This window comes from Canis lupus, chromosome 11 (assembly GCF_048164855.1).
Source record: "Canis lupus baileyi chromosome 11, mCanLup2.hap1, whole genome shotgun sequence".
In the NCBI taxonomy this organism is placed as follows: domain Eukaryota; kingdom Metazoa; phylum Chordata; class Mammalia; order Carnivora; family Canidae; genus Canis; species Canis lupus.
In genome coordinates, this window is record NC_132848.1 from 22,509,668 (window position 1) to 22,535,449 (window position 25,782).

Genomic DNA, 25,782 nt, shown 5'->3' on the forward strand with positions numbered 1-25,782 from the left:
AGGCAAGGTGTGGGTCTCATCACTTGATGTCTCCCAACTTCACCCAGCCCACCGATGGGCCTCAGGCAAGAGTTGAGAGAGTGGGAGCTGGATACTGAAGAGGCAGGAGGTGGGTAGTGGGGCCGGGGGGAGTCTAGCAGCTTGGAAGGAGCCCAGCCTACCCTCTGCTTCCCCTTTGTCTTGTCCTGGCATCACCAACAACCTCTTTTCTATCAAAGGGCTCCCTCTATAGCCTTTGGCTTCCCATGGTATTCCCATGTGCTGGGTCCTTTGGACCCTGCCTTTCCCGCCTGAGTCTGTTCATGGGGTCTCTTCTGAATTCCATTGTCTTTTTTTTTTTTTTTTAAGATTTGTCTGTTTTATTTTTTTAAACATTTTTTAAAGGATTTTTATTTATTTATTCATGATAGACATAGAGAGAGGCAGAGACACAGGCAGAGGGAGAAGCAGGCTCCATGCCATGAGCCCGACGTGGGACTTGATCCTGGGACTCCAGGACTGCGCCCTGGGCCAAAGGCAGGCACTAAACCGCTGAGCCACCCGGGGATCCCAAGATTTGTTTGTTTTAAAGAGAGGACACAGGAGCAGGAGGAGGAGCAGGAGAGGGAGAGAATCTCAAGCAGACTCCACGCTGAGCATGGAGCCTGATGCAAGACTCCTCTCACAACCCTAAGATCATGACCCAAGCTAAAACCAAGAGTCGGACACCTACCCACCTGTGCTACCCAGGCACCCCAATGAATGGTCTTTAGCTCAGATTCCTGCTTAACTAGGGAAGAAAGGGGCAGCCCAGGTGGCTCAGCGGTTTAGCGCTGCCTTCAGCTCAGGGCATGATCCTGGAGACTTGGGATGGAGTCCCATGTCAGGCTCCCTGCATGGAGCCCGCTTCTCCCTCTGCCTGTGTCTCTTTCTCTCTCTTTCTCTCTCTCTCTCTCTCTCTCTCTCTCTCTGTGTGTGTCTTTATGAATTAAAAACAACAACAACAAAAAATCTTTAAAAGCTAGGGAAGAAAGGTGGTGCCAAGCAGACCCATGTGCAAATCCCAGCAGCAGGTATCCATCAGAGCCTTTGGGTTGTAAGAAACAAAATCAGCTTCAGGATGGCTTTAGAAAGAGGAGAATTTACTGGTTCGAGGGACCGGGAAGTCCAGGAACGAGGGGCTCGCAGAGGGCACCGGATCAGGTCATCTTCTCCCAGCTGCCTCTCTGGGGTCCTGCTGATCCTCAGGCAGCCTGGCTTTGCTGCGCCCACCAGCCCGGGAGCTCCCAGCTTCCCTCCACTTACCAGGGCCTCTTGAAGACTAGCTGGTTTGGTGCTGCCCGTGCCCAGTCAAGGGTCTGAAGGCCTACGCCTGCCTGACTCAACCATGGGCTTGTTGCAACCCAAGCTGGGGAGTGGGGGTGGGGGGGGGTGGCAATACATGGCCCAGGTCCCCACAGCCCTGTGGATGCCGCTGGGGGGTGAGGGTCCCCAACAGCCACTCCCTGTTCCTCTCCCTGTATCACGTCAGCACATCGGAGGTGCTTGGTATCTGCACCGATGATTAATAGCTTGTTGCTAACTCTCAACAGTCCCTTCATCCGTCTGTCCTATCCCTGCCTGACAGATTCATTTCTTCCTGCCCCCTTGATGCATCCATTAATGAGTTCATTCACCGACATCCACTGACAGGTCCTCAGTGCAGGCTGTGTGCTGGGTGGTGCTGGGGTAGATGCCATCCCTGACCTGAGGAGGTCACAGCAAGCATGGGTGCCAAGTGCTGCCAGGCAGAGGGGGCACCGTTGCCAGCCTGCAGCGGGTGAGGGGAGGGCTTCCCTTTCCTGGTCATGTGTTACTTAGAACCAGGTAAGTTCTAAGGGCACATGGAGGGGACAGCTCAGGATGGGAGAAGCACCCCCTCACACACCCAGAATATGTCCCTAGCTCCTGGGTAGGGACAGCACCTGTCTCAAAATCCTATTGTAATCACCCATTTACCATCCTCACTCCCAGGTTCAAGGAGAAGCCTGCCTCTTGCCCAGGCCTGGCACATGGGAGATGAAAGGTACCACCAGCAATAGTCACAAGAACCAATTAGCTGATTTATTTTAATCTTGGAAATGTGTCTATAATCAATTTGGAGGCATCTGCTGCCCCCTGCCTGAGTCCCTGCCTAATTTCAGCTTTACACTGAAGGAACCTGAGGAGGGCCGGGATCACCCCTCACCAGCACATTCCAGTGAAATCAGCAGCTTGCCCAGGAGTGTCATTGAGGCCAGGTTGAGAAGACGGAGAAATATAAAATTGGCTCAGATCTCGTTAAAGCTACATGGCTCAGTACTTTGGTTTTTGCCACAGCAGGGCAAACCTGAGCTCAATCCACACCCCGCACAAAGTGTGCCAGGTTCGTGCACACACACTCGCATGATTGAAGTCACAGTTGGCATAGGAAACCATAGACCCCATGTCCCTTAATTGGCACCACCAAAGCTCCCCGGGAGCTCGCAGACCTCTCCAGGGACACCAGAGGGCCCCCCACATGCTTCATGGGGGGCAGTGGATGCAGCAGCTGGGGAGCCCAAGGTGAATCTCCACTAGCTGTGACCCTGGACAAGTCACTTGCCTCCCTGTGGGTGCTCTCACCCCAAAGATGGGACAACACATCTAGAATATGATGAGAACAAAAGGAGAGGGTTCATCTCAGGGCAGCCAGGGGGCGTCCCCAAGAGCTGTGTGGAAGACCTCCCCCAGCCAACCCTGCCTTCTAACTCTTGAACACCAGGAGGTGTAAGTCCCCTGGGAAGATATGGTTTGCCTGGCAAGTGGTAAGAGCACTGCGCACGCGGGTTCTAGCTGCTTGACTGTGCACCCTGGCCCTTCATGAGGATTACAAGATGCTGAATCCTGTGTCGGGTTGATTTGGGTCTCCACGTCCTGTAACACCGCTGGTTACAGGCTTTCTGCTTAAATTACTCTTAAATTAAGTTCTGCAAATGATTCAACAGACCTAACATGCCCTAGCTGCTTCTACCCCTGGGAGTCGGGGGCAGCGGATGGGACTCTGGGGAGGGGGCCCCGGCCCAGCTCACTGCAGGAGGTGGACAGCAGCAGCCTTTCGGATGAGCCGCTGGGTCAGGGGTGAGCCAGGCTTCAAGGCATCACGCTCCATCAGGAGGCTCCTGTGGAAACAGGGACAGAGTCTGTCGTGGAACCCCTAGAAAGAGGGTGGTCCGCTGGTCCCTGGGCCCCAAGGCAGGACAGGCAACTCGGGCTGGGGCTGAGATGGGCAGAGGGAGGACAGGAGGGACACAGCCCAGCAGCAGGAGACCTGGGCTTGGAGGGGGGACCAGGGAGACGGTGCACTGGGGGGCCAGGAATGGGGCGGTTGAGGATGAGAAGGCAGGGACCCCAGTGCAACACTGGGACGCCCAGTGTTTGGAGAACATGTCAACACTCTCCAAGACACACAGCTGGGTGAGCACATAACTATGGCCTCATCTGCCTCGGGAAGTTGGGGGTGGGGGAGCGTCCTCCCATCAGACAAGAGGGCAGAGCCTTTCTGTGGGGGTGGGGGGTGGAGGGGAAGCCACACCTGGGCTAACTCCAAAGGCAAGTGGCAGGAGACAAGGTATGGAGAAACCCAAGTTTAAACAAAGCAACTATTGTTTAAGGCAAAGACCCTAAACAATTGATAACAGTGATTCTGTGGTGTGAGGGTGGGGGTTAAAGAGCTAGGCCACACTTGGGGTGGGGACACCATGGGGGGTGCAGGGTTTCCACCTTGGAGGGGAGGGGAGTGAGCTTCCTGTCAATGACAGGAGGGCACCTGGAAGCATGCCTGTCACCCTGACAGCAGCAGGTTCTCCGGGGTTAGCATCTGCTCTAGGCCCCCTGCACGGCTTGTCCCCCCATGGGCCGACCCCCTGCTGCACAGCACCCTCCGCCCAGCTTGGAGGGTATCCTCCACCCACCCATGGCATGCCCCACCCTGCGCCTGCCCTGGCTTCCCGGCTCCCCAGCTCCTGCCCTCCACCTGCCTCTCTGTCCAAAGGGCTCACCTTCCTGACAACCTGAGATGCCAACTGGCACCCACACTCTGGCCTGGAGCTCTCCAAGCGATGTGACCACTAAAGAAAGGTGTGCGGCTTCGGTGTGTGGCCGTGGAGGGGCGAACGGTGAGGGGCGTGTGTCCAAGATGCTTCAGAGTTTTAACCAACTCTAGAGCATCCAGAGTGCACACGTCTCATTAGTGCTGAGAACACCTGCACTGCTTGGTCTGCCAATGCTGCTGGGGCGGCTGGGTCTCCCCAGCGCGGACCACCTGAGCCTGCGCTTAGACCCTGGGGCTTTCCGCTTGCCCTCAAGGGCTCAGCTAAGGGCAACCCTGGACTTAGACCTGCACCTTCACTGGGTCTCCCAATACCTCTTCTACCCACCAGGCACCCCACAGCCCCTTCCCCCTTTATTGTTGCTGTTCCAATGGGGTGCAGGGGACCCATGAGGAGGGGTCACGTCTCACCCCAGGAGCTGGACATGCAGGACAAGGTGAGCTGGGGTGTGGGAGCTCTCAGGCTGCTGGTGAGGGCTGGGCTTTGCAGAACTTGCTTCTTGGGGTTCCCCTGCCCCAACATCCCTAACCCTCCAGCCCCTCCTCCTAACCAGACCACCAGGCCTGGTAAAATCTGCTGGTTTGGGGGCCTGCTCTCAACTGTCTCTTCATCAGGGCACCCTTCCTCCCTGACTGCCAACCAGCTCAGCCTCCACCACAGCCTCCAGAGCAACCTGCCCTGCCCCACCCCCATGGCAACTTGACGTGTGTGTGTGTGTGTGTGTGTGTGTGTGTGTGTATGCGTGCGCGTGTGTGTAAGAGATTGCTGCTACGGTTCCCACATGAGAGGTAAGCTCCACATGCCAGGCCCTGGGTCTGCCTGCCGCACCCCACCCCCCACTCCTGGAGCCCAGCCCACCCCATGAGAAAGGGTGTCTCCAGCAGAGGGTGCGGCACGTGTAAAGGCCCAGGCCTCTGGAAGAGCAGGATGGGTTGGGTCCCGATAGCTCAGCATGGCTAGACTGAGGGGACGGCTGGGGGGAGGCGGGGCAAGGGGACAGGCCTGGGGGTGGGATGGATCCCTCTGGTCAAGCTGAGCGTGTGAACAGGGAAGACCAAGCACCCCACAGCCTCACGGCCTCAAAGGTGGGAACCTCCGCGCATGCTGGGAGCCCGTGGGGGGGACCCCCGCGTGAGAGGCAGCTGTGCTCAGAGATGTCCCCGCACGCAGCGTGGATATGAGGGAGCAACTCACCGCGCCACGTTCCTGTGGACGCCAGAAGTGCATTTTAAGGCTGCCTGGATCAGCAGCTGGTTGAAGACGTCTCTCTGAAAGGTCGGGCAGGCGGGTTAGGCCCCGGTAACGTGGGACGAGGGATGGGAGCCCCCATGCCGCCGTGGGCAGGCCTGTCCTCGGGGACCACCATCCCGGGAGTGTGCACGACGACACCCCCACACGAGAGCGCCCACCCCAGGAGAGGCTGCTGGAGCCCAGCCTTCGGGAGGCTCACCTGGGCTTTGCTGCCTCCAATCTGCACGATCTGGTAGCGGATGGGCAGGAGCAGCTCCACGACACGGTCGGGGTTCCCCTTCTCAGCCTCCACCAGGGCCTGGCACAGGGGCAGCCCCACGTCACGGGCCAGGAGGTGCTGGCAGTTTTCCCCGGGGGACCTGCCAGCCCGAGAAGGTGCCCTTGGTTACCTGGGGTGCCTCACTGCCTCCCTTCCTGACCCTGGCGTCCCGAGGGATGGGGCCGCTCCTCCTCAGCCTGGCATCCCTGGCTCTGTGCCCAACACACGGCAGGTGCTCTGGGCAGGGAGCCCACGAAGGAGCAGCACCCAGGGGTCTCTTGACCGCGGCTTGAATGACCCTGTCGGCGGGGCTGAGCTCTGCTGTTCACCTGGCCTCAGGCAGGCCCTCCAACATCTGGCCTCAGTTTGCTCATTTGGAAAGTGTGGGTGACGGTGCCAACGTCACAGGGTTGTCAGGAGGACCGCACACAACGTGGGCAAAGGCCCGGTGGTGGAGTTGGCACCCATGCTGGGGCAAATGGCTATCTCTGCTGGCCTGCAGGTGGCGCCTGAGCCGGGTCATGGGGACTGCGGGCGTGCGGTGGCACCTGTTCCAAGCCTGTCTTAAAAGCACAGGTCAAATACTCGAGGGCTCGGTGGGCTCCTCGGGCCTCCCCTGCAGTGACATGACTGCCGTCTAACCGTGGACACCTCACCTGAGCTGCCTTCCCAACCGAGGCCCACAGCTCCTGCAGCACAGCTCCGGGAGGCAGGGTGGGGCAGGCAGTGGCGGTGGCCAGCTGAAGCATGGCCCCAGGACAGGACACCAGGGCTCATGGCTCCCACGGCTCCAGCATGGGAGCCCTCCAGGTGGGAGTCGAGGCGTGGCTGCATCCCTGGTGGCCCATGCCTCAGAGGACTTGCTTCCCTGGCCTCCCTCTGTGTTCAAAACTGGCTCCCACCAATGCCGGGAACTGTGCCAGGGAGGTGTGTCACCATGACCCTGCACCTCACTCTCTTGCCAATCTGTCTCAGCAGGCACTGTCCCCAGTTTTCAGATGAGAAGACTGAGGCTCAGGGCAGAGAAGCACTCTGTCCAGGATCTCAGATGGTAAGCAGCGGGCCTTTCTGGCTCCAGGCCCTCACCGTGCCCCTGTGAGAGGCTGCACCCAGGACATTGAGGCTCCCACCCTCCAGCGGGGGGATGGAGAGGCAACTCTGTCTCTTAGGGGAACAACGACTGTGCCCTTGTGGGATATATCCAGCTGGGAGCACACACCTGTGGGTGCATGTAACGCAGCAGACATCCCCATGGGTGTGCTCACCAGTGGGGCCTCCACCCCCAGCCTCCCTGGCCGGTAGGGGCCGGGACTGAGCAGACCTCAGCATGCCCCCAGCACCCTGTTGCCCTCCCAGCAGAGCCCTGGCCCCTCTGCGTACTCGCTGGCATCCTGCAGGGTGCTCAGAAGCTCCTGTGTGGTCTGGGTGTCCCCAGCTCCCAGGGAGGCCATCAGGAAGTGTGCATCGTTGAACAGCAGGATGTGGTCACGGCTGTGCTTCTGGGTCACGGGCAGGATGTCCTGCCACCGCTCACCCACGGACACTCCTGAGGACAAGGGGAAGAAACCCATAGGTCTGGTCTCCTGGGTGACCGTGGCCTGCACACGGGCCTCCCGTTTTCCCCACACCCCACAGCGGCCCTCGTGTTCCAGGAGAGGAAGCAGGTGGGTGAGCGGGGCTGGCGAGTGGCCTCTGGCCTTACACTGACACCTCTGGGCCCAGCTTATGTTAACTTTGTCTGATTATAAAAGCAATAGATTCATATGTAGAAAACAAACAAAAAACAAGTGAAGGACATTGAAGTTTCTGGCCCCTTTGGACAAACCCCAAAACCATTTTTAAAATTCTTCCCGTGATTACCGTTGGCATGGCACCTGACACATAATAGGCGCTCGATAACATCCCTGGAGTTAATAAATAATTCTCTCACATTTCTGTCTCGACTTCTCAGCTCCTCAGTACCTGCCCTCCCCCTCCTGAGTCTTCGAAGTCATTACCTCCATCCTACTTCTCGGGGGGCACCTCCCACGGTAGAGACATTGCCCTTGACATCGGACAGGTCTCTGGAGTCTCCACTCTGGATGGTGAGGGAGCGAGTGGCCTCTCCCTTCCATCCGCGTGCCCCTGGCACCACCACTGTGCCTCCCAGCCTCTCCTGACACGAGTGCGGAGGTGTGAGGCCTCGGGGTCCCTCACAGTTCCAGGTGGCCTCACACTCTGCCTCTGCAGGTGGAGGGTTCACTGGGTCGTAGGGCAAAGGGACTCCACCTTCTTTCCTTGACAAACAGGCTGCCTTCTGGCTGAGCTCAGCCCTACGGCCCAGAGGCAGAAGGGAGCCCGCCCAGACCTGCTCCCGGAGGCTCCCGCAGACCTGGATGACAGCCAGACCCTTTACCCTGCCTTTCCCACACGTGGGCTCCAGCTGCCCGCCTCTCATCCTTGACCACACCAACCCTGCTCTTTGGTCACTCATCCCGTAACTGGCCGCTGGTTTCCGTGTCCTGGGAGCACTGGACAGGCTGTTCTCTGCACATACCATCCTTTCCCGCCTCTGCCTCGCAGAACCCTACACATGCTCCCATGTCTCACATTTCACCCCCTTAGGAAGCCTTCCTGGAACCCTCTGGAAACAGCTTGCCCCGCCCAGGCCTCATCCCCACACTGTCCCACTGGCGCAGGCCCTAAAGTGAACACAGGTTTGGCTCCATTGGGCCTGAGGGAGAGCAGAGAAGCTTCTGGCACCCGGGCTGCTGGCTGGAAACACCAGAGCTGTGGTCAACCTTATCCAGGCTGCCTGAAGAGCCAGTGGTGACAATGTTGAGAAACCTCTCTCTGAAATCCCAGGGGGTTGAGAAACTGTCACTTCTCTGATTCTAGGAAAAGAAGCAGCACCCAGAGATAGATGGTCAGCAGCAACCTGCACCCTGCAGGTCTGGTGCGTAGGCGGCGGGAATGGCCTGGATTCTGAGCATGCCCGCCCAGAGGTGATGGGAAGTGGGAGAAAGGGGAGTGGTGGCTTCAGGCTGGTGGGGAGGCAGCACAGAGCTGGTACCCAAGGCCACGGACAGACAGGCCACTCGGGCCTGCAGCAGGACCTGGAGCTCTTGCCGGGCTTTGGGCCCAGGCCAGAGCCCCTTCCCCTGGTTCTGCGGCCAAGGAGCCCGAGGGGGATGCACAGATCAGCTACCTTCCATCTGCAGCCGGTACAGCATGGAGCAGCTGTCCACCACATCCAGCATGGTTCCGCTGGCCTTCAAGCTGGGGAGGACCTGGGAGACAAGGGTGGGCAGGCAGGAGAGGGCCCACAGAGATGAGCCAGTGCAGGGCCTGCACAGAGCCCGGCCTCAGCACACAGGGTCCATCGCCATCCCCCCTTCACCTCAACTAGCAGGACCATCCCATCGCCCAGGGCTTGGGCCACTCCAGGCGCCAGACCCGGCATCTGTCACCTGCCGACCTGGGCCTCAGATCACGCTGGTGGGAGGCCGTGTCTCCTGCTCCTGGTTCAGTGTTCAGCTGGCCTGTCCCTCGTGGCACTTGGGGAGCCACCCTCCTTTGTCACCCCACAATCCTAACACAACTCCAAGGGAGGACTCAACCGAAACTTTACTGGGTGCACCCTTGGATTTAGTACCCAGGCCCCAAGCATTGTTGTGACCCTGGTCTTCTATTATAATAGCATGCATGGTGGTTCCCAGGAGCTGTGAGTCAGGCTTCTTTTTTCCTTTTTAAAGATTTTATTTATTTATTCATGAGAGACACAGAGAGAGAGAGAGGCAGAGACACAGGCAGAGGGAGAAGCAGGCTCCCTGCAGGGAGCCCGATGTGGGACTCAATCCAGGGTCTCCAGGATCACACCCTGGGCTGAAGGTAGGTGCTAAACCACTGAGCCACCCAGGCATCCTGGCTTCTTTTTTCTTAAAAGCTGCCTAGGGATCCCTCTGCCTGTGTCTCTGCCTCTGCCTCTCTCTCTGTGTGTCTCTCGTGAATAAATAAAATCTTAAAAAAAAAAAAAAAACCTGCTTGGGGTGGAGGAGGGGGAATGGGAGTCATGCTTGGAGGGCATGGAGCTGCAGTCTTTTCCGGAGACAGACGGTGGTGACGGTGATTGGCCTCCCGCACCATAGAACCGTACTCTCAAAAGTGATCACAGTGCAAATTCTGTGTGTATTTTACTAAAATAAAAAAATTCCTGTGGGCACATCAGTAATTCTACCAAAGAGAAGCCATCCAAGATGACTAGAGTAGGGCGCCTAGGTGGCTCAGGGTTAAGCATCTGCCTTCAGCTCAGGTCATGATCCTGGGGTCCTGGGTCCTGGGATTGAATTCGGCTTGGGACTTCCTGCTCCCTGGGGAGTCTGCTTCTCCATCTCTCCCCCCCCCCCCCAGCTTATGCATTCTCTCTCTCAAATAAATAAATAAAATCTTTAAAAAATAATAAAATAAAACAAAATGACTAGGGGTATGTCCGGGATTTCAGAAAGGACCAGCTTAGATGTGTCCCCTACCAGCACCCATGGCGAACAGAGTCACTGGGTGTCTTCACCCCGTCCCGGTTACAGCAACCACTCAGGGCAAGAATGAACCCCACGAGGTCTTACACAAGAAGTGAGCTCTTGCTACAGCTGTTGTTTCTGGCTGAGATGATACTAATGGCTCAAATATCTGCTAGACACTAAAAGGCAAATTTTGCAATCAAATTCAGTGCAAACGTAGACTTACATGGTTATCGTAAATGGTCAAGGCGGCCTCGTATTCGCCCTGGAAAAAATCAAGTTCCCATGATGAACATGTGGCTGAGGTCCAACAGGATTGAGAAATGAGCCGAAAAGCCAATCCCCACCCTGCCCCCAACCCCAGCACCCTCCACGGGGGATGCACAGTGCCACCTGAGGGTCTTAGGATGGCCGAGCAGAACCACCTGTGCTTGGGCTCCGGGCCCCCCAACATGGGAGGCAGTGCCCGCCTCTGCCACCAAGGGGACGGTTTCTGTGGAAGCATTAATTTCCCCGTCGTGCTTATCAAACTGTTAGAAGCTTTCTCACGTAGTTCTTCTAGTCTTTTCCCTCCCTTTCTTTTCTTTACTGTTTAGTGCGGGCCACTGCTTCCCTCCAGACACTGCAGGCCCTCACCTTCCAAGCATCTCTCCTTGGACTTTTAGGGAGCATGTAGGTTTTCTCTATGATAAGCGCCACTGAAGCAGCTCCCTCATAAATGGGACCCAGTGGCAGAAGCAGTGAGGTCAAGGGTGCCCCTCCCCACCCCTGCTCCCACTGGGACAAAGCCTTTGGAGGGTCTCATGGCTCCTTCAGGTACAATCTGGGGTGGAGGGGGGCTAGCTGTTCACTCCAGCAGCAGAGAACACTCAGCCTAAGTTGTCTCCATAGATGACATACAAGACACATGATGTCCATGTACAGACAGTGAAAAATGCCTAACGTAGCTTAAGCCTGAAAAGCTATTTGAAAACATTAATGTTCTATCACATCCAAGTGCTATTCAAATGTGCGAACACAAAATATAATCCCCAGGACCCAGTAAAACGTAGAAAGATAGTTATTTCTCTGACATATTTATAGGATAAGACAGCTGGCCGTCTCACCTTTTCAATCAGATACAGAGCCCAGTGCCAATAATTATGACAAGCAAGCATATCAGAGTCCTGGGGAAAGAACAAGAGAATTAGAGAAAAATCTGACCGCCTGTGGGGGAAAACAGTTCCTGGGGGTGGTTTTGTGGCCCCTCTGTGAGGGCAGGAAACATTCCCCGGGCCAGCTCTGGGGGACGGTGCCTCGTGTGCCTGCATTACCAGGGAGTCTGAGACCAGGGGAGGCCGGTGATACATTAGCCCCGCAGCCGGAGCCGACACAGAGGCTCCCCTGCTCCCTGCTCCATGGGCTTCGACCCCCGTTATTCGTGGAGTAGAGAAAATGGGTGATCAATCCATCCCAGAAACAGGTGTGGAGGCCCACTGGGTGTCCACGTCCCAGTAAAGCCATGAGGATCAACGAGCCTAGGGCTAGACTCCTGCAAGTAAGGGGCGGGGGGCAAATCTGACATCTGGACAGTTACTACCGGCACGCTTAGGCCCCCTCCTTCTATGAGGCTACTGCAGAAGCTTCCTCCTCTGCCTGGACACTACCTTCCGTTCCTGGAAAGAATGACTGGCAATACTTCCTCCGTGGCCCGCATTCACCTTCCACCCATGCTTGAGGACACCCAGATGCCTGCGTCTCCTCTTCCTCACGGGCCCCAGCAGGCCTTGGCGTCTTTGCTCAATCTGGTCCTGGGCTGGGATGCCCTCCATCTCCCCCATCCCTCACCTGGCAAACCCCTACATCCTTCAATACTCAGCTCAGGGGTTGCCTCCTTCAGGAAGCCTTCCCTGACCACACCCCCCTCAAGTCCAATGGGGTTTGATGTCTCCTGTGAGTTCCCACATCCCTGAGAGTGGCTCTAGCACGGTGTGTTTCACAGTGCTCTGGGGAGCGGCTCACTCCACTGGACCGGGCCTTTTGAGGACAAAGAAGTCGGAGGGGGGGAACTCTCGGCGGGGTCTGCAGGGTGGGATCTTGACTGACCTCCAGGATGGGGCAGGAGGAGGAGGAAAAGGAGCCCAGGCCACACCATCTACCCCAGGGTTCTCCTGCCAGCCCGAGGCTGCCCAGAGCTGTGGCAGGGGACAGATGCAGACGCCAGGAGCCTGACACCCCTCGGGAGGTGAGCCGGCCAGCCTGGGTCTCTCATTTCACACACGTCTAGAACCAACAGCAATGGGAACTCATCTGGGGCCAAGGGCTTCACAGTCATTGAAAGTGGACCAATGAGGAACCAAGGCTCAGAGGGACCACTTCTTGCCCCAGCGTCCAGCCCGGCCTCCAGCACCCAGTAAAGTCGCAGCATCTGGGGAAGGGACATGAATGGAATGCCCCAGAAGGCCCTGGCCAGGCATTCCCTGGCCTCCCCCAGATCTGCCCGGGCAAGCCCCTGGCCCTCTGGCAGCATGGTAGGGCCACGTGGTTGCTCCTCCAACCCCAGACCCAACACTCTGGCAAGAACTAGGAGCATCTGCCTCAGGGTGGGGGGGCTGAGGGCAGGGTTTCACCCCACTGCCCCCGCCCCAAGCTCTGGCTCAGGTTGCCCCCATGCCTCTCCCATCCCCAGGGTTCATGGGTCCTCACAACAATCTGTGTGTGAACCTCACAGGATCACAGTTCTCACACCTGTTCACCTGCTCTACCTAATTCCACTCCCACTTCCCACTGGGATGTCCTAGGCCAGGGAGCAGCTCAGAGGAACGCAGGGGCTGTGCCAGTCCCCTGCTCCCTGCCTGATTCCTGGTCTCTTTATGGTTCCCTCAGGCACAGAGCACCTGCTGCTCGGTGCCAGGTGGAGACTCAGCGCCTTGGCCAGCGGGACCTTGGGAAGCCCACCACGGCACAGACTAGGGCGGGGCAGCAGACCACACCTGGACAGGTGGCTAGGCTGTGTGCCCTAGGACAAGCGATGCACACAGAGGAAGGGGTAGCCACCAGAGCCGCTCCCCAGGAGTTGCACCCTGAGCCAGCTGACTGGTGGGGGCAAGAGGGACAGCTCAGGGACCATATGGTTCTCACCGGTGCCCGGACTCTTGAGCCCCCAGTAATTTTCTGATCTGTTTCTTTACACCAAATGCCGCCAACCCAAAACCTACTGTATAATCAACTGCAAAACACTGGCAGGGGCACCTGGGTGGCTCAGTGTCTGCCTTCAACTCAGGTCATGGTCCTGCATCAGGGAGCCTGCTTCTCCCTCTGCCTGTGTCTCTGCCTCTCTATGTCTTTCATGAGTAAATAAATAAAATATTAAAAACAAAAAAAAAGCTGGCAAGTTTGGGGGAGCAATGTGGCTCCCAGGGGACTGTGGCTTGACAGAGGCTCCTCTAAGCAGAACACAAGTTTGCCCAAAACTAAGCGGCACCCTGGAACCCCCATCCATAAAGCCTGGGCTTAACTCAAGGGGATGGATGGGATCTTCCAGGCCCGTCGACAAGAATCATACCTTCCAGTGGGTTTCTGAGCGCTGCATAAACTCCAACCCATCCTTGATTTCTGCTTTCATCTCGTGAATATGGGCAATGGTGTGCACCGACCATGCGTCCGTGGGGTTAATAGACAAAGCCTACAAGGGGAGGGGGTGGGAGATGATTGGAGATAATGTGGATTAGTCAGGCTGCCCAGCGACGGGTCATCTCCAAGTCACGCAGGGACGAGACGACGGGCCGGAGCTGGATGGGCGAGCATGGGGCGGGTGCAGGTGTGGGGACTGTGCTCTGCCTCAAAACAATAACGACCCCAAAGTCCAGCCGTGCTGACCATCTACACAAGGCTACTGGGGAGGAGACCCCTGCCCATTTCAAAGGTGAGGGACTGAGCTCAGGGAGGCTAAATGACTCGCTCAAGAGCCCTCAAAGCTGGCTCTTTCCTAAGCCAGGGCTCATCCTCTGGGCCTCATCCACGGCCTCCAGCCCACAGCTGAGCCACCTGCAACACGCCAACTAGCCTCTCTGGGCCTTCCTTCCGGGGCCGCTGTGGAGGTGAAGTGGACAAGATACGTACGAATGCTGAGCAGACTGCCAAGTGCTCTGCGGGCTTCTGGCTGCCCCCACGGACGACCACGCATCCATGAATGGCCTTCTGGGCTCGTTCTGATGTTATTACTATTAATCACATGCCCAGTGAGCTTGACAGTGACCGGCAAAGCAGGCGGGACACATGTAGGATTCCTACCGCACTGTAGCTTTCTCCTTCTCATCCCTCATATGCAGCTCATGTTTACTGGGCCCCTCCTAAGTGCCAGGACAGAGCAGTTGAGGCTCCAAGTAGCCCATGACCAATCCACATGGGCCCAGGTCCCCCACACCAGGCCACAGCCTCCCTCAGCCCCACTGTCCCAGTACCCCAAGCCTTTCCCAGAGGCAAGGTCCCTGGCCTGGCAGGGACCCCCTGCTGTGGGGTTTATGCTGACCTGTTGTCCCCAGCAAGCCCTGCGACTCTGCTCCCACCCACTGCTTACACGGGCCTGCCCAGTCCACATGGAGACGCTCTAGGAAAGACCGTGTTCTGTGGGATGATGAGCACCTGCAGAGCCCTGCAGGACCAGGACACTCAGGGAGACTGCAGGAGCACAGCTGAACAGGCCCAGGGAGGGGACACCCTGAGAAGGCCCAGGAGGGGACATCTACCAGGTGAGCTGCTCTCATGCAGGGCGGAGGTTAGGGCTGCAGCCCTGGGCAAAGAGCAGCCCCCACCTACTCCCCAGATGAAGGCCCCACCCTCTGTGAAAGGCTCCTGACCAGCTTCCTCCCAAGTCTCCCTGGATCAGAGTCACGAGACACAGTGGGACCCCCCAGCCTTTGCCCCCAGGGACTCCCCCGCCCCCCTCCACCCTAAGCCTCAGCCTATCCAGTGACTCCAAGTTTCAGGAGTGCTGAGGCAGTGCTTCCCCTGCCAGCTACCCTTTGCTCTTCCTGCCCCTGGGGTTTGGTTTGCAGACACTAAGCCCACACCACGCCTGCATCACCTCCCTGAGGCCTCTCCAGACTCCAGCGGGGCTGGGTGCAGAGCACCCACGCTGTCCAGGAGGCCTGGCAGTCACTGTCACAGCCACATGGAGCCCAGTAAACCATGAAGCATCCTCCTGCACTCAAGCCTGGGCTCCATCTCCATAACCAGAACAGATTTCAGAAAACTCATGGCCCCCTGGGCCCTCAAAGGGGCAGGGGTCCTGGGGGCCAGCTGGGGCAATGTCTCAGGGAGGAGCACTGGCTGGGATGCTGGGAAGCCAGGTCTGGTCCAGGCAGCCTCAGGGATGGTGGGGTGGTCAGGCGGTCCGGGTATGCACCTGCTCTGCCCTCCCCGAGCCCTGTGGACTTGAGCAGAACTCCAGCCTGGGCCTCCCTCTGAGCCGTGACCCCCTTGTCAGGACAATGGGAGATTAGTGCCTCGTGGTACAGGGGATGAGCAGATGAGAGCGGGTGTATATCAGGTGCCAACACGGAGCCAGGCACCCCCGTGTTCCTGACAGTCCCTCCCCTGGTCTCAGTTTCCACTCCTGTCGGGGAGGACTGAGGACAGGGACTCCAAAGGCCACAGAAGACACCCTGTGCCCCCATCCACTGCTGCGGCTTACCGCTTGGTCCTGGGCCCACGATGCACCTCAGTACCAGCCAGCGTACCAGGCGAGCATGGCGCAAGGGCCTGGGCCGACGGGAAGTACTTGGTGAAACCACACTCCTCTGCTCCCTTCACCCTCCCTCCCTCTGGAAGGAGGCAGAGGTCCAGAGAAGGGCTGGCTGGCAGGAGCCCAACCCCAGGTCAGGGCCCACCTGGAAGCAACCTTTGTTGGCAATCACGGGGCAGCTCCCCGAAGCTCTGAACTGAGACAAACAGAGCTGGGGGAGCCTGGAGCTGCCTCCCGTGGAGCCCCTGAGGGTGAGGTGAACACAGCCTCCCTGGGTCTCACTCCCCTTCCTGGCCGTGGAGGCAGTTTGCAGAGCCAGCCTGGAGGGGCGGCCGCTCTCGCTGGTAAGGAGAGTCTTCCCCAGCATCCCCGTGTGTGCTCTGCCCCCCACCGACTCCCCTCCCTGAGGGGTCAGCACCCGGGTTAGGGCCCACTGACCTCTTTGGCAAGCTTCTCTGCCTTATCGTAGAAGTTGGTTTCCATTAATCCAAAAGAATAGATGCCTTTCACGTAGCTAGAAAGAGAAAAAAAGTCTTCAGGAAAGTGGACTGTTCAACCCTCAGTATGGGCTGAAATTGTGTCCCCCCAAATGATGCTTGAACACATGCCCTAACTTGGAATTAGGGTGTTTGCAGATGTGGTCGAGATGAGGGTGAGCCCTAAATCCAATGACCGGTGTCCTTACAAGAGAAAGGAGAGGAGGGCTTGGACACACACACACACACACACACACACACACACGGGATGGAGCCACACGACCCAGCAGCTGGATGCTTCTGACCAGTGAGGCCCATTTTGACCATCATCATCTGCACAATCATCCAAACCCCAAACCCTGTCTCTATAGCAAGCCCTCTGCAAGTCACACCCTACCCCCTAAGATGTCAACACACCGCCTCCACTGGGGATGCCAAGGGCCCCCTCCTTCCTGTCCGGCTGGTGGTACCCACCTAGAGGCGCAGCCCAGGCCACCTCCCTGGGAAGCCACAGTGAGCACAGGCAGGCGGTGGCTTCTCTGCGGGCAGCACTGTGCACGCCCCCGGCCCAGCCTGGCCTGCCCTCACTGGACAGGTCCCCCCCAGACCCCAGCTCCTAGAGGCCAGGACCCCGTCTGTCCAGCTCACTGTTGGCCCAGCCCAGGGTGAGCCTAAAGACACTCCACTGAATAAATGCACACTACCATTTCCCATCTTCCCATCTGCGATCCCTGGCACAGAGTGCCAGGGTGAAAGAGGCATTCTTTCCTGGGGTTTTGCAGCATTGTGGGAAAGCAAGATAGAGCAAGAGAGTTCCTATTTGTGATTCAGACATTATCTTTACAACCATGTATACAAAGTCTAGCTCTCGTTATTCACAGAAGCGCACTGGCTTCCAGACTTTGCTGTCAAATATTTATTTCTTTTAAATATTTCAATATTTCTTTAAATATTTATTGGAGTCATTTAACCTTCAGCATTTACACACGTATGGAATGCTCATGGTGTGCCCGGGATTGTTAGGCTTTGATGATGGTTAATCTCATGTATCAACTTGCCTGGGCTATAGTATCCAGTTGTTTGGTCAGACACCACCTGGAGGCTTTCATGAAGGTATTTTGTGAATGTGATTAACATTTAAATCTGTAGACTTTGGGTAAAGCACATTACCCTCCATGATATGGTGGGCCTCATCTAATCAGTTGAAGACTTAACAGAAAGGAGTGAGGTCCCCAGAAGAGGGAAATCTGCCTCCAGATCGCAACACAGAAAGCCTGCCTGACTCCCCAGACTGCTGGCCTGGCCTGTGGATTTCAGACTTCCTTGCCAGTCCCAGTAACTTCATGAGCCAATTCCTTAAAATCAATCCATCTCCCCCGACATATATGTAAATGATACAGCCACAGATATTGATACCCTCTTGGTCCTGTGTCTGTAAAAAACCCTGACTAATACAGCTCTCCAATCCACGAGTCCCGCAGACCTTCACAGCCTTCCTGTGATTAAGAGGAATGGAGGCCATTCTGTGTGGGGGTCACTAGGGCCACTCAGATACTCCGGGCCTCTCTCTCTTCCTGAGCATACAGCAGAGATGCACTTCCTGGCCTCCTGTGGGTGGGTGACCAGCTCTGACCAATAACTTGGGAGTGGCAGAGTGTCCCTTCCTCCCTGAGGCTTGCCACTGTGAGTCCCCCCGGAGTCTTCTCTCTTTCAGTGACCTGCTTGATCATCTGGGACCCTGATGTAGGAGGGAGACAATGACAGGGGTGCAGAGCCCTCAACTCTCCCATGATGGGCGTGGAGTATATGTGAGAAATGAGCCTTTGGAGAATCAGAGCTAGAGGATGTTTGTTACTGTGGCAATAACTACCCTGCACTGACTAATACACATGGTACTGCCTCATTCACAGGATGGGATGGGATAAGAGCAAAGAAAAAGATCTTTTCACCTTCTAGAACTAGGAGAATAGCCACAGTAGACTCACTATTTTTAGGGCAGGGCTAGGACAGATACCATGAAGAAGAGAGAGAACAAGAAAGAAACGAGGTGATCTCCAACTGGTACGTACCTGCTCAGAGGGATGCTGGGTGTCCAGAAGGGATAAATTCGAGCCACAGAATCTCGCATCTGTTCCTGGTAGCCCAGGTAAAAATAAGCATCGTGGGAAAATTTTAGGGCTAACATGTCTGTTGGGTGGTCCCAGAGGATCTGTTCCCATAGTTCACAGGCTCCAGGAAAGTTTCTGAAAGCAAAGGGATTTATCAGGAACACTGGACATGTAGTTCATCCACATGGGGTGTGCAAAAGGCATCGTTTCTTGCCAGAGTCTGAACTGGTTAAATATATATATATATATATATTTATATACACACACACACATAGAGAGTCGGGGGAGAGAAGAGGAGACCGAGAGTGATAGAAGGGGAGGCATGCCTGGGTGGCTCAGTCGGTAAAGCAGTGTCTGCCTTCTGCTCAGCTCATGACCCCAGTGTCCTGGGATCAAGTTCCGCATCAGGCTCCCTGCTCGGGGGGAGTCGGCTTCTCTCTCTCCCTCTGCCTCTCCTCACTGCTTGTGTGTGTTCGTGTGTGTGTGTGTGTGTGCACATGTGCACACTCGTGTGTATGTCTGCGTGTGTGCACTCTCAAATAAATAAATGAAATCTTTTTTATGAATTAAAATAATTTGGGGGTCCCTGGGTGGCTCAGCAGTTTAGCGCCTGCCTTTGGCCCAGGGCGTGATCCTGGAGTCCCAGGATCGAGTCCCATGTCGGGCTCCCGGCATGGAGCCTGCCTCTCCCTCTCCCTCTGCCTGTGTCTCTGCCTCTCTCTATGTCTATCATAAATAAATAAAATCTTTAAAAAAAAAGAATTAAAATAATTTAAACAAAGAAAGGGAGAGAGGAAGAGAGCATATCTTACACACAGCCACACACAAAAGCTTCTGTGTTACACTGTGGCTCAGAAAATTGGAAAACCAGTGGGGAAGTTTTACTGCGGAATTCAAACAAACAAAAAAACTGGTTTAACAAGTTGCCAAAGACAATTTCCCCTGAGAACTAGCCTGCTGCAGGAAGTCCAGGGAGTCCACAAGGTGGAAACCCACTCCCCCCACCCCTCCCAGTGCTGACACCCTGCATAGCTCCGCAGGAAGGCCCAAGCAGAACCTGGTTAGGTCACCTAGCTGTGCGGGGCACACGTCCCGGCCTGAGCAGACCCAGAGGCTGTTCCGGAGATGGGCTCCAGGGTCACAACACCCCCACACAGGGTGATGGCTGTAGGACGATGTAGGACGATGTAGGGTCACAACACCCCCACACAGGACGATGGCTGTAGGGAGGCAGGGGGCCACCCGGAAGGCTCTGAGCAGGTGCTCATAGGGGTGTGTTGGGGCAAGGAGCAGAGGGTGAGGGCTTGCTTCTCTCTTCTTTCAAATACTTCTGTAATGTGCTCCTAGTATTTCTATAACAAACGTGAGAACCCATTCATTTAAGGCTGTAAAGTAGGTTGCTTTGAACGTGAGATCAGAAATCCTAGCCAACCGTTTCCTCCTCCTGCGGTCAGGTGAAGACAGAGCAGCAGGCAGGGAGATGGCCATGGGAGGCAGGGCAGGAGCACCCCCAGACCCTCTTCCCCGTGGCACCGGCCCGCGTGGTCTCAGGGCACCAGCCCCCCGCCGGCCAGCCCCTCACCCCTTGGCAAAGGTCTCCACTGCAGACACGTGCAGCCGCTCCCGCTGCGTCAGTGGCTGGGTTTGGGAAACCTCCACCATGGTCTTCACGGCCAGGTCCAGCTCTCTGTCCAGCCTCACAGAGCTTCCAGTGCCGACCAGCACGAGCCCGTTGGAGATGGCGTGGCCCATTGCTGGCAAAAGGTGGGAGAGCAACTGGTGATTCACAGGGTCCCGCCCCATCCCATCCCGTCTGCCCCCCGTCCCCTGAGTGTGAAATGGATACCCCCCATCTCAGGAGGGGAGGCCAGACGGCTGGTGGGCTGTGCAGGGCCCCCAACAGAGTTCAGAGCTCGGCCTGGACCCTCACCACACACATGGAGAAGCAGCAACCCCTGAAGCATGCTGCCCTCCACCAATATTTTTCTAACAAGGGCACTGTGGTGAGTGTCAATGTCTGGAGCATCTTTCCCCCCCCTTCACTGGGTGAACTGGTTAGGGCTGTCTGTGGGCTCCCTCCTCCACTCCTAATTGCCCCCAGCAGCTGACATTAGAGCCTCCAGGGAGGTGTTCAACAGGCACTCCAGTGTAGGCGGCTGGTCCCTGGAGCAGAGTGGTTCTGAGCCACTCTCCTGCATGGAGAGTGGGGTGGGCTGTGGGAGGGTATGCCTGTGGCCCGTGTAGCAACCTTGCTGGCTGCAGACCCCCAGGCCCTACTTGAGCTTCCTAGGCTCCAGCCTGACAGAGGCAGGGTGTCTGGCAGCACCTGGAATGTAGCCACTGGCCCAGGCCTGAGACCAAGGAAGGAATGAACTATAGTGTTGGGACCACGCATGTGGCCCCTGCTTCTTTCCTGGGGCCTGAGGTCTGCTCAGAGAGTCTGAGCTTGCTCTTGGCTCCTGGTCCCCCATAGGCAGAGCTCAGCTTCCTTCATTCACCATTCTGTGCTCCCTGTCCTCAGCAGGACAGGGAAAGGGGTGGTGGTTGCTGCCCTTTCCTCCTCAGCCCTTCCAGGCCTGGAACCTCACCCCACGTGGGGCCTCCCTCGTGGGCTGACTTCCCTATGCCCAGAGCATACACTGTCACGAGGCCTCAACGGCCCGATGCTCCAGCCTAGGCCTCACTGGTGCCCTGAAAGGCTGCAGTAAGCCACCTCTTGGGTTCCAGAAGCAGGTCCAGGATACGGAATGCCTTATTGATCCCAGCCACTCAACTACCAGCTGGGTGGTTTGGGATACATTTCTCATTCCCTTTCCTCCTCTGAGAGATGGGGTCAGTGTCCTCCTCATAAAATTGACAAACAATGAGGGAAACAACTAAAAAGATGCCTCCTGTGGAGCCTGGTATCTCTAAGAAAGCAGCTGTTATTCCAAGCCCAACAGTGGCCATCATCTTCCTGCCCTCCCTCCATGCAAATGCCAGCCTGGTCACGGCCACCAGCCTGCCCTCCCCATGCCAGCCTGAATCGGTCAGGGAACCGGAGAGGGGTTGGACCCATGAGACGGTGCTCAACTCAAGGACAGCATCACTCACCGAAGGTTGGATCTGCTGCTCTGAGCTTTGACAGGCAGCCCTCAATGCCACCAAGACTTTTGTCATTAGTCCATGTTACATACTGAAACAGAAAAGGCAAAACAAAGCTGTCTTCAGAGTGTCCTTCGTTCGTGTTAAGGAAGGCGTGTGTCTCGATCTGGATTTTCTCTCCAGATAATTCAATATTTCACAGCCTGAACTTCAAAGGGCCACACCTGAGTTGATCTCAGGTGGAGAGACTGAACACTCATAACTGAAGGCACATCTTCTAGAGCTGGTCATCTGATCACTGTTTTCAGAAAAAAAAAACATCTAAAGGAAGCTTCTTCCTGACAGGTCACCTGCCCTTTAGCCATAAGATGGGCCTTGAAACCAGGCACCACAGTAGGAACCTTCCTATTTTTTATTAATTCCTTCCAAAAAAGAACTTTCCTAAACATTTATGACAAAAAGTTAGGGAGAGGCATGAAGCCCAATAATCAAACCTGATCTCATCCCATTGCCATTTGGGACAATTTGGTAGATCTGTTTCTAATTCTTTCTTCAAAGATGCTTATTTTGGGGGCGGGGTGCCTGGGTGGCTCGGTCAGTTAAGCGTCTGACTCTTGATCTCAGCTCAGGTCTTGATCTCAGGGTCGCGAGTTCTGGCCCCGTGTTGGTCAAAAGAAAATGCTCACTTTTTAAAGAATCCTAAAACCATAATAATGTACTGGATTTTAAAACGTGTCCTATCAGATGTCTAATCTACATCTACACAGAACTAGCAGAGTGTGCTTTACTAAGTCACGGGGAGGTGACGCAGACTCAGAGGACGCCCGCTCTAACACGGGGTGGCACAGAGGCGCTGATACATTGGACAGGATACACACAAGAGGTGTGGGGGTGGAGGTGGACAGTGCTACATGGAGGAACCCGGCTATGTAACAAATCGAGGGCTTTACCAAGGCCAGAAGGTGCAGGAAGCACCCAAACAGAGCTCACATGCACAGTGGAGTCCTTCGGCAAGCTAGCAGCATTGCACCGGTTGTTTCTCGCACTTAGATTTCTAGAAGCTGGGGATCCCTGGGTGGTGCTGCGGTTTGGCGCCTGCCTTTGGCCCAGGGCGCAATCCTGGAGACCCGGGATCGAATCCCACGTCGGGCTCCCGGTGCATGGAGCCTGCTTCTCCCTCTGCCTATGTCTCTGCCTCTCTCTCTCTCTGTGTCTGACTATCATAAATAAATTAAAAAAAAAAAAAAAGATTTCTAGAAGCTTTCTCAGTCCTTACATTGTGGATGGAGTTAGAAGGCAGTGTTCCCATTACTCATGATAAAGACCAACTCTAGTTTTCCATCGGCATATACAGACCCAGGCTCATTCTACTCCTCCTCTATCTGAGTGCATGAGCCAGCTCAGCTCCCTGGGCCTCCATTTCCCCATCCATCAAACAGAGTAGTTGGACCTTACCTTGGAGGCCCTCCTAGTTCTAAAACTATAGGATCCTTCATTGGTGTTAGAAATTAGTGGTAATGGGCTAGAGGATCTTGGAACAGCCATAGGTAAGAGTAACATATTCAAATGTTAGCTCCAGTACAGGGCCTCAGGCCCAAAGTGGAGGCGGCCCATATCAAACCCTCAGCAGGCGACAGCAGGGGATGCCTAGGGAGGGTCAACATCCTCATAAACATCCCACTGCTATCTGCCTGCTGCAGGGGCACCTCTCAGCTGTGCCATGGGTTGGCAAAGATGCTTCCAACACGTTCCTGTACACCAGGGCCCAGAGTACATAAATTCCACTCTAACCCATTGCTAAATTCATCGTGCAATTGAACACTTTCCAAGCTATTGGCTGTGGGGCTTCAAAGATTCCCTACTATACCCAAGTTTATCAGGAGATTTGTGTTGCCATGGGGCTGACAGGCTTCCCTGCTTATAAAACAGGAGTGCTGATAAATGTGAAAAGCTTTAGAAGTTTCGAGTACCGTGGCTGCTCATGGTCATCATACAGCAGCTTTACTTGGAGAGTACATCAGAGGCCACACACGTCTGGCTGAAAAGCTAAGCAAGCTGTGTTAGATGAAAGTGTGGAGCACTGCCACATGCTTGATTAAGTACCATTTATTTTGTGGCATAAATAAATCTCACTGTTAGGTGTGCCAGGATATCTAAAAGTGAAAAATACGTTAATTAATTAAGCATTAATTAATACATTAATTAAAAGTATTCAGTTATTGGGATCCCTGGATGGCGCAGCGGTTTGGCGCCTGCCTTTGGCCCAGGGCGCGATCCTGGAGACCTGGGATTGAATCCCACGTCGGGCTCCCGGTGCATGGAGCCTGCTTCTCCCTCTGCCTGTGTCTCTGCCTCTCTCTCTCTCTCTGTGACTATCACAAATAAATAAATAAATACCTTAAAAAAAATTAAAAAAAAAAGTATTCAGTTATTTAAAAAAACCACATCACGGGCCTTAAGAGCAGAAACCACTGCATTGCTCGACAGGCCTACCTGGGTCAGGATAGCGTCGAACAGCTTGCAGGCCTCGTTGCTTGTGGTTGAGAGTGGGAGCCCGGCATCCTTCCATGCCTAAACACAGCGACAAGGGAAAAGCCATGGCGTCCTCCAAACATGAACATGAACCCCAACCCCCAAGCACGGGAGATCTCCAAATGCGGAAGATCAATCATGTGGCTTGGGTTTGCAGAAGCCCCAGCCTTGTGGGGTTGGCATGGACTCTCAGATTTCATAGGACGGTGCAGAGCACGTGAAGCTGAGCCCTGGGTGGGGGAGCCTGATGTAAATCCCAGGGGTCTCTAAATAGCTGTGTCCCTCCTGGCAACATCTGCCATCAGACCCTTGGCTGGGCCCACATGGGGCTCTGGAGGGTGTATGGGGCAAACACTCAGCACATGGCAGGCCCTGATCAGGCTTGAAGGGAGGTCTGGGCGGGCAGGAAAGATGCATAGTGCTAGGAGGTGGTCTTTCCATCTGGCTGGCAAAATGGACCCTATCTGACTGCCAAGATGGACCTTATCTGCATCTGGCAGGCAAGATGCACCGTATCTGCTGACTCCGGAAACAACTCCTCTCTTCTCAACTTCATCAGATGATTCAGACTGTTCACTCTTAGGGCTGCCCTTGGCGGGGGGGGGGGGGGGGGCGGGGGCACAGACCTGCGACTTCCACTCCCCCAGCACAGACTGCCTATTGCATGACCTGGAGGAGGGGGCAAGTCCCCCGAACTCCACCTTCCTCATCTGCAAAATGGGTTCAGGCTCCTCACCCCTGGAGGGTCCGAAGCAGATGCCCCGCTGCGCCATGCCAGAGCTAACGCTTCTTAGGTCCCGGGGTCCCACGGGAGGGTGCTCGGGCCCCTTCCTGCCCCCAGGACGCGCTCCCGGCCCCCACCGCCGGCTCCCCGGCTGACCCCGGGTCCCGCGCGGGTCGGTGCTGCCCGGCCGCGGGCGTCAGGCCATCCCGGGGCCGCGGGGCCGGGCCGGGCTCGGCCTCCACGTACCTGGCAGTCGCGCAGCGGAGCGGGGGCGGCCATGGCGACGCGAGGGTGGCGGGGTCCGGGGTGGCGGCCCGGGGCGCCCCCGCAGCAGTCCGGGCGCGGGGCGGGGCGGGGCGGGGCGGACACGGGGGCGGGGCCGCCACGCCCCCCGCCAGCTCATTGGTCAGCGGCGCCGGCCCCGCCCCCGGGCGCTCCGAGGAGGCCGCGCCGACCCCGCCCCGCCGGGGCCCGAGGGGAGCGCAGCGGTGGGGGCCTCGGTGGGCGCACCTGCCTTCCTCCCGCGTCAGACTCACAGCCCGGCGGCGGGGCTGGAGCGGGGCGGCGGGGCCGGAGCGGGGCGAGGGATTCGCTCACCGTCCCAACTCCTTCCCCACCCCCGCGGGGACCTTGTTGGGGACGCAGCTGCGGAGTCCTTGGGAGGCAGGGGAGCCCTAGGGCAGAGGTCACTTGCAAGCTCTTCCCAGTCCCACTTTCAAGCCTTGAGCGCACACATGCCTCGAGGGCATGTCTTGAATGGCGCTCACAACTACAGTCTGTAGGAGAAAATCTGCAGTAGGATCCCATTAGGTCACGTTTGCTAATATGCAAAACAATACATTGCGGAGGGACTGGGTCCTATGTAAAGAAAGTGAATAGATTACTGGGTCCCAGGAAAGAAACTCGAGGCAATAGCAAGAACTGAACTCGGACCAAGGAGTGCCTGCTCCGGTGGTGCTAAGGACTCTGACCTTGGACTGCATTGCCATGGCTCTGTCTGCTTAGTGGGGATGTGGGCACATGAATACTCTTTGCTATT

General features: G+C 56.4%; 1 protein-coding gene across 1 annotated transcript; it reads right to left on the reverse strand.

The window, feature by feature from the left end:
* Positions 1-2,060: 2,060 nt before the first annotated feature.
* On the reverse strand, positions 2,061-25,102 carry TTC38 (tetratricopeptide repeat domain 38). Its single transcript, XM_072843514.1, has 14 exons — positions 24,990-25,102; positions 23,981-24,058; positions 21,497-21,578; positions 19,986-20,157; positions 18,365-18,538; positions 16,258-16,333; positions 13,639-13,758; positions 11,201-11,260; positions 10,321-10,359; positions 8,786-8,867; positions 6,979-7,144; positions 5,539-5,698; positions 5,283-5,356; positions 2,061-3,158 (listed from the first exon to the last, which is right to left on the reverse strand). The coding sequence occupies exons 1-14, from the start codon at positions 25,020-25,022 to the stop codon at positions 3,065-3,067; spliced, it is 1,410 nt and encodes a 469-aa protein (XP_072699615.1). The 5' UTR covers positions 25,023-25,102; the 3' UTR covers positions 2,061-3,064.
* Positions 25,103-25,782: the final 680 nt, after the last annotated feature.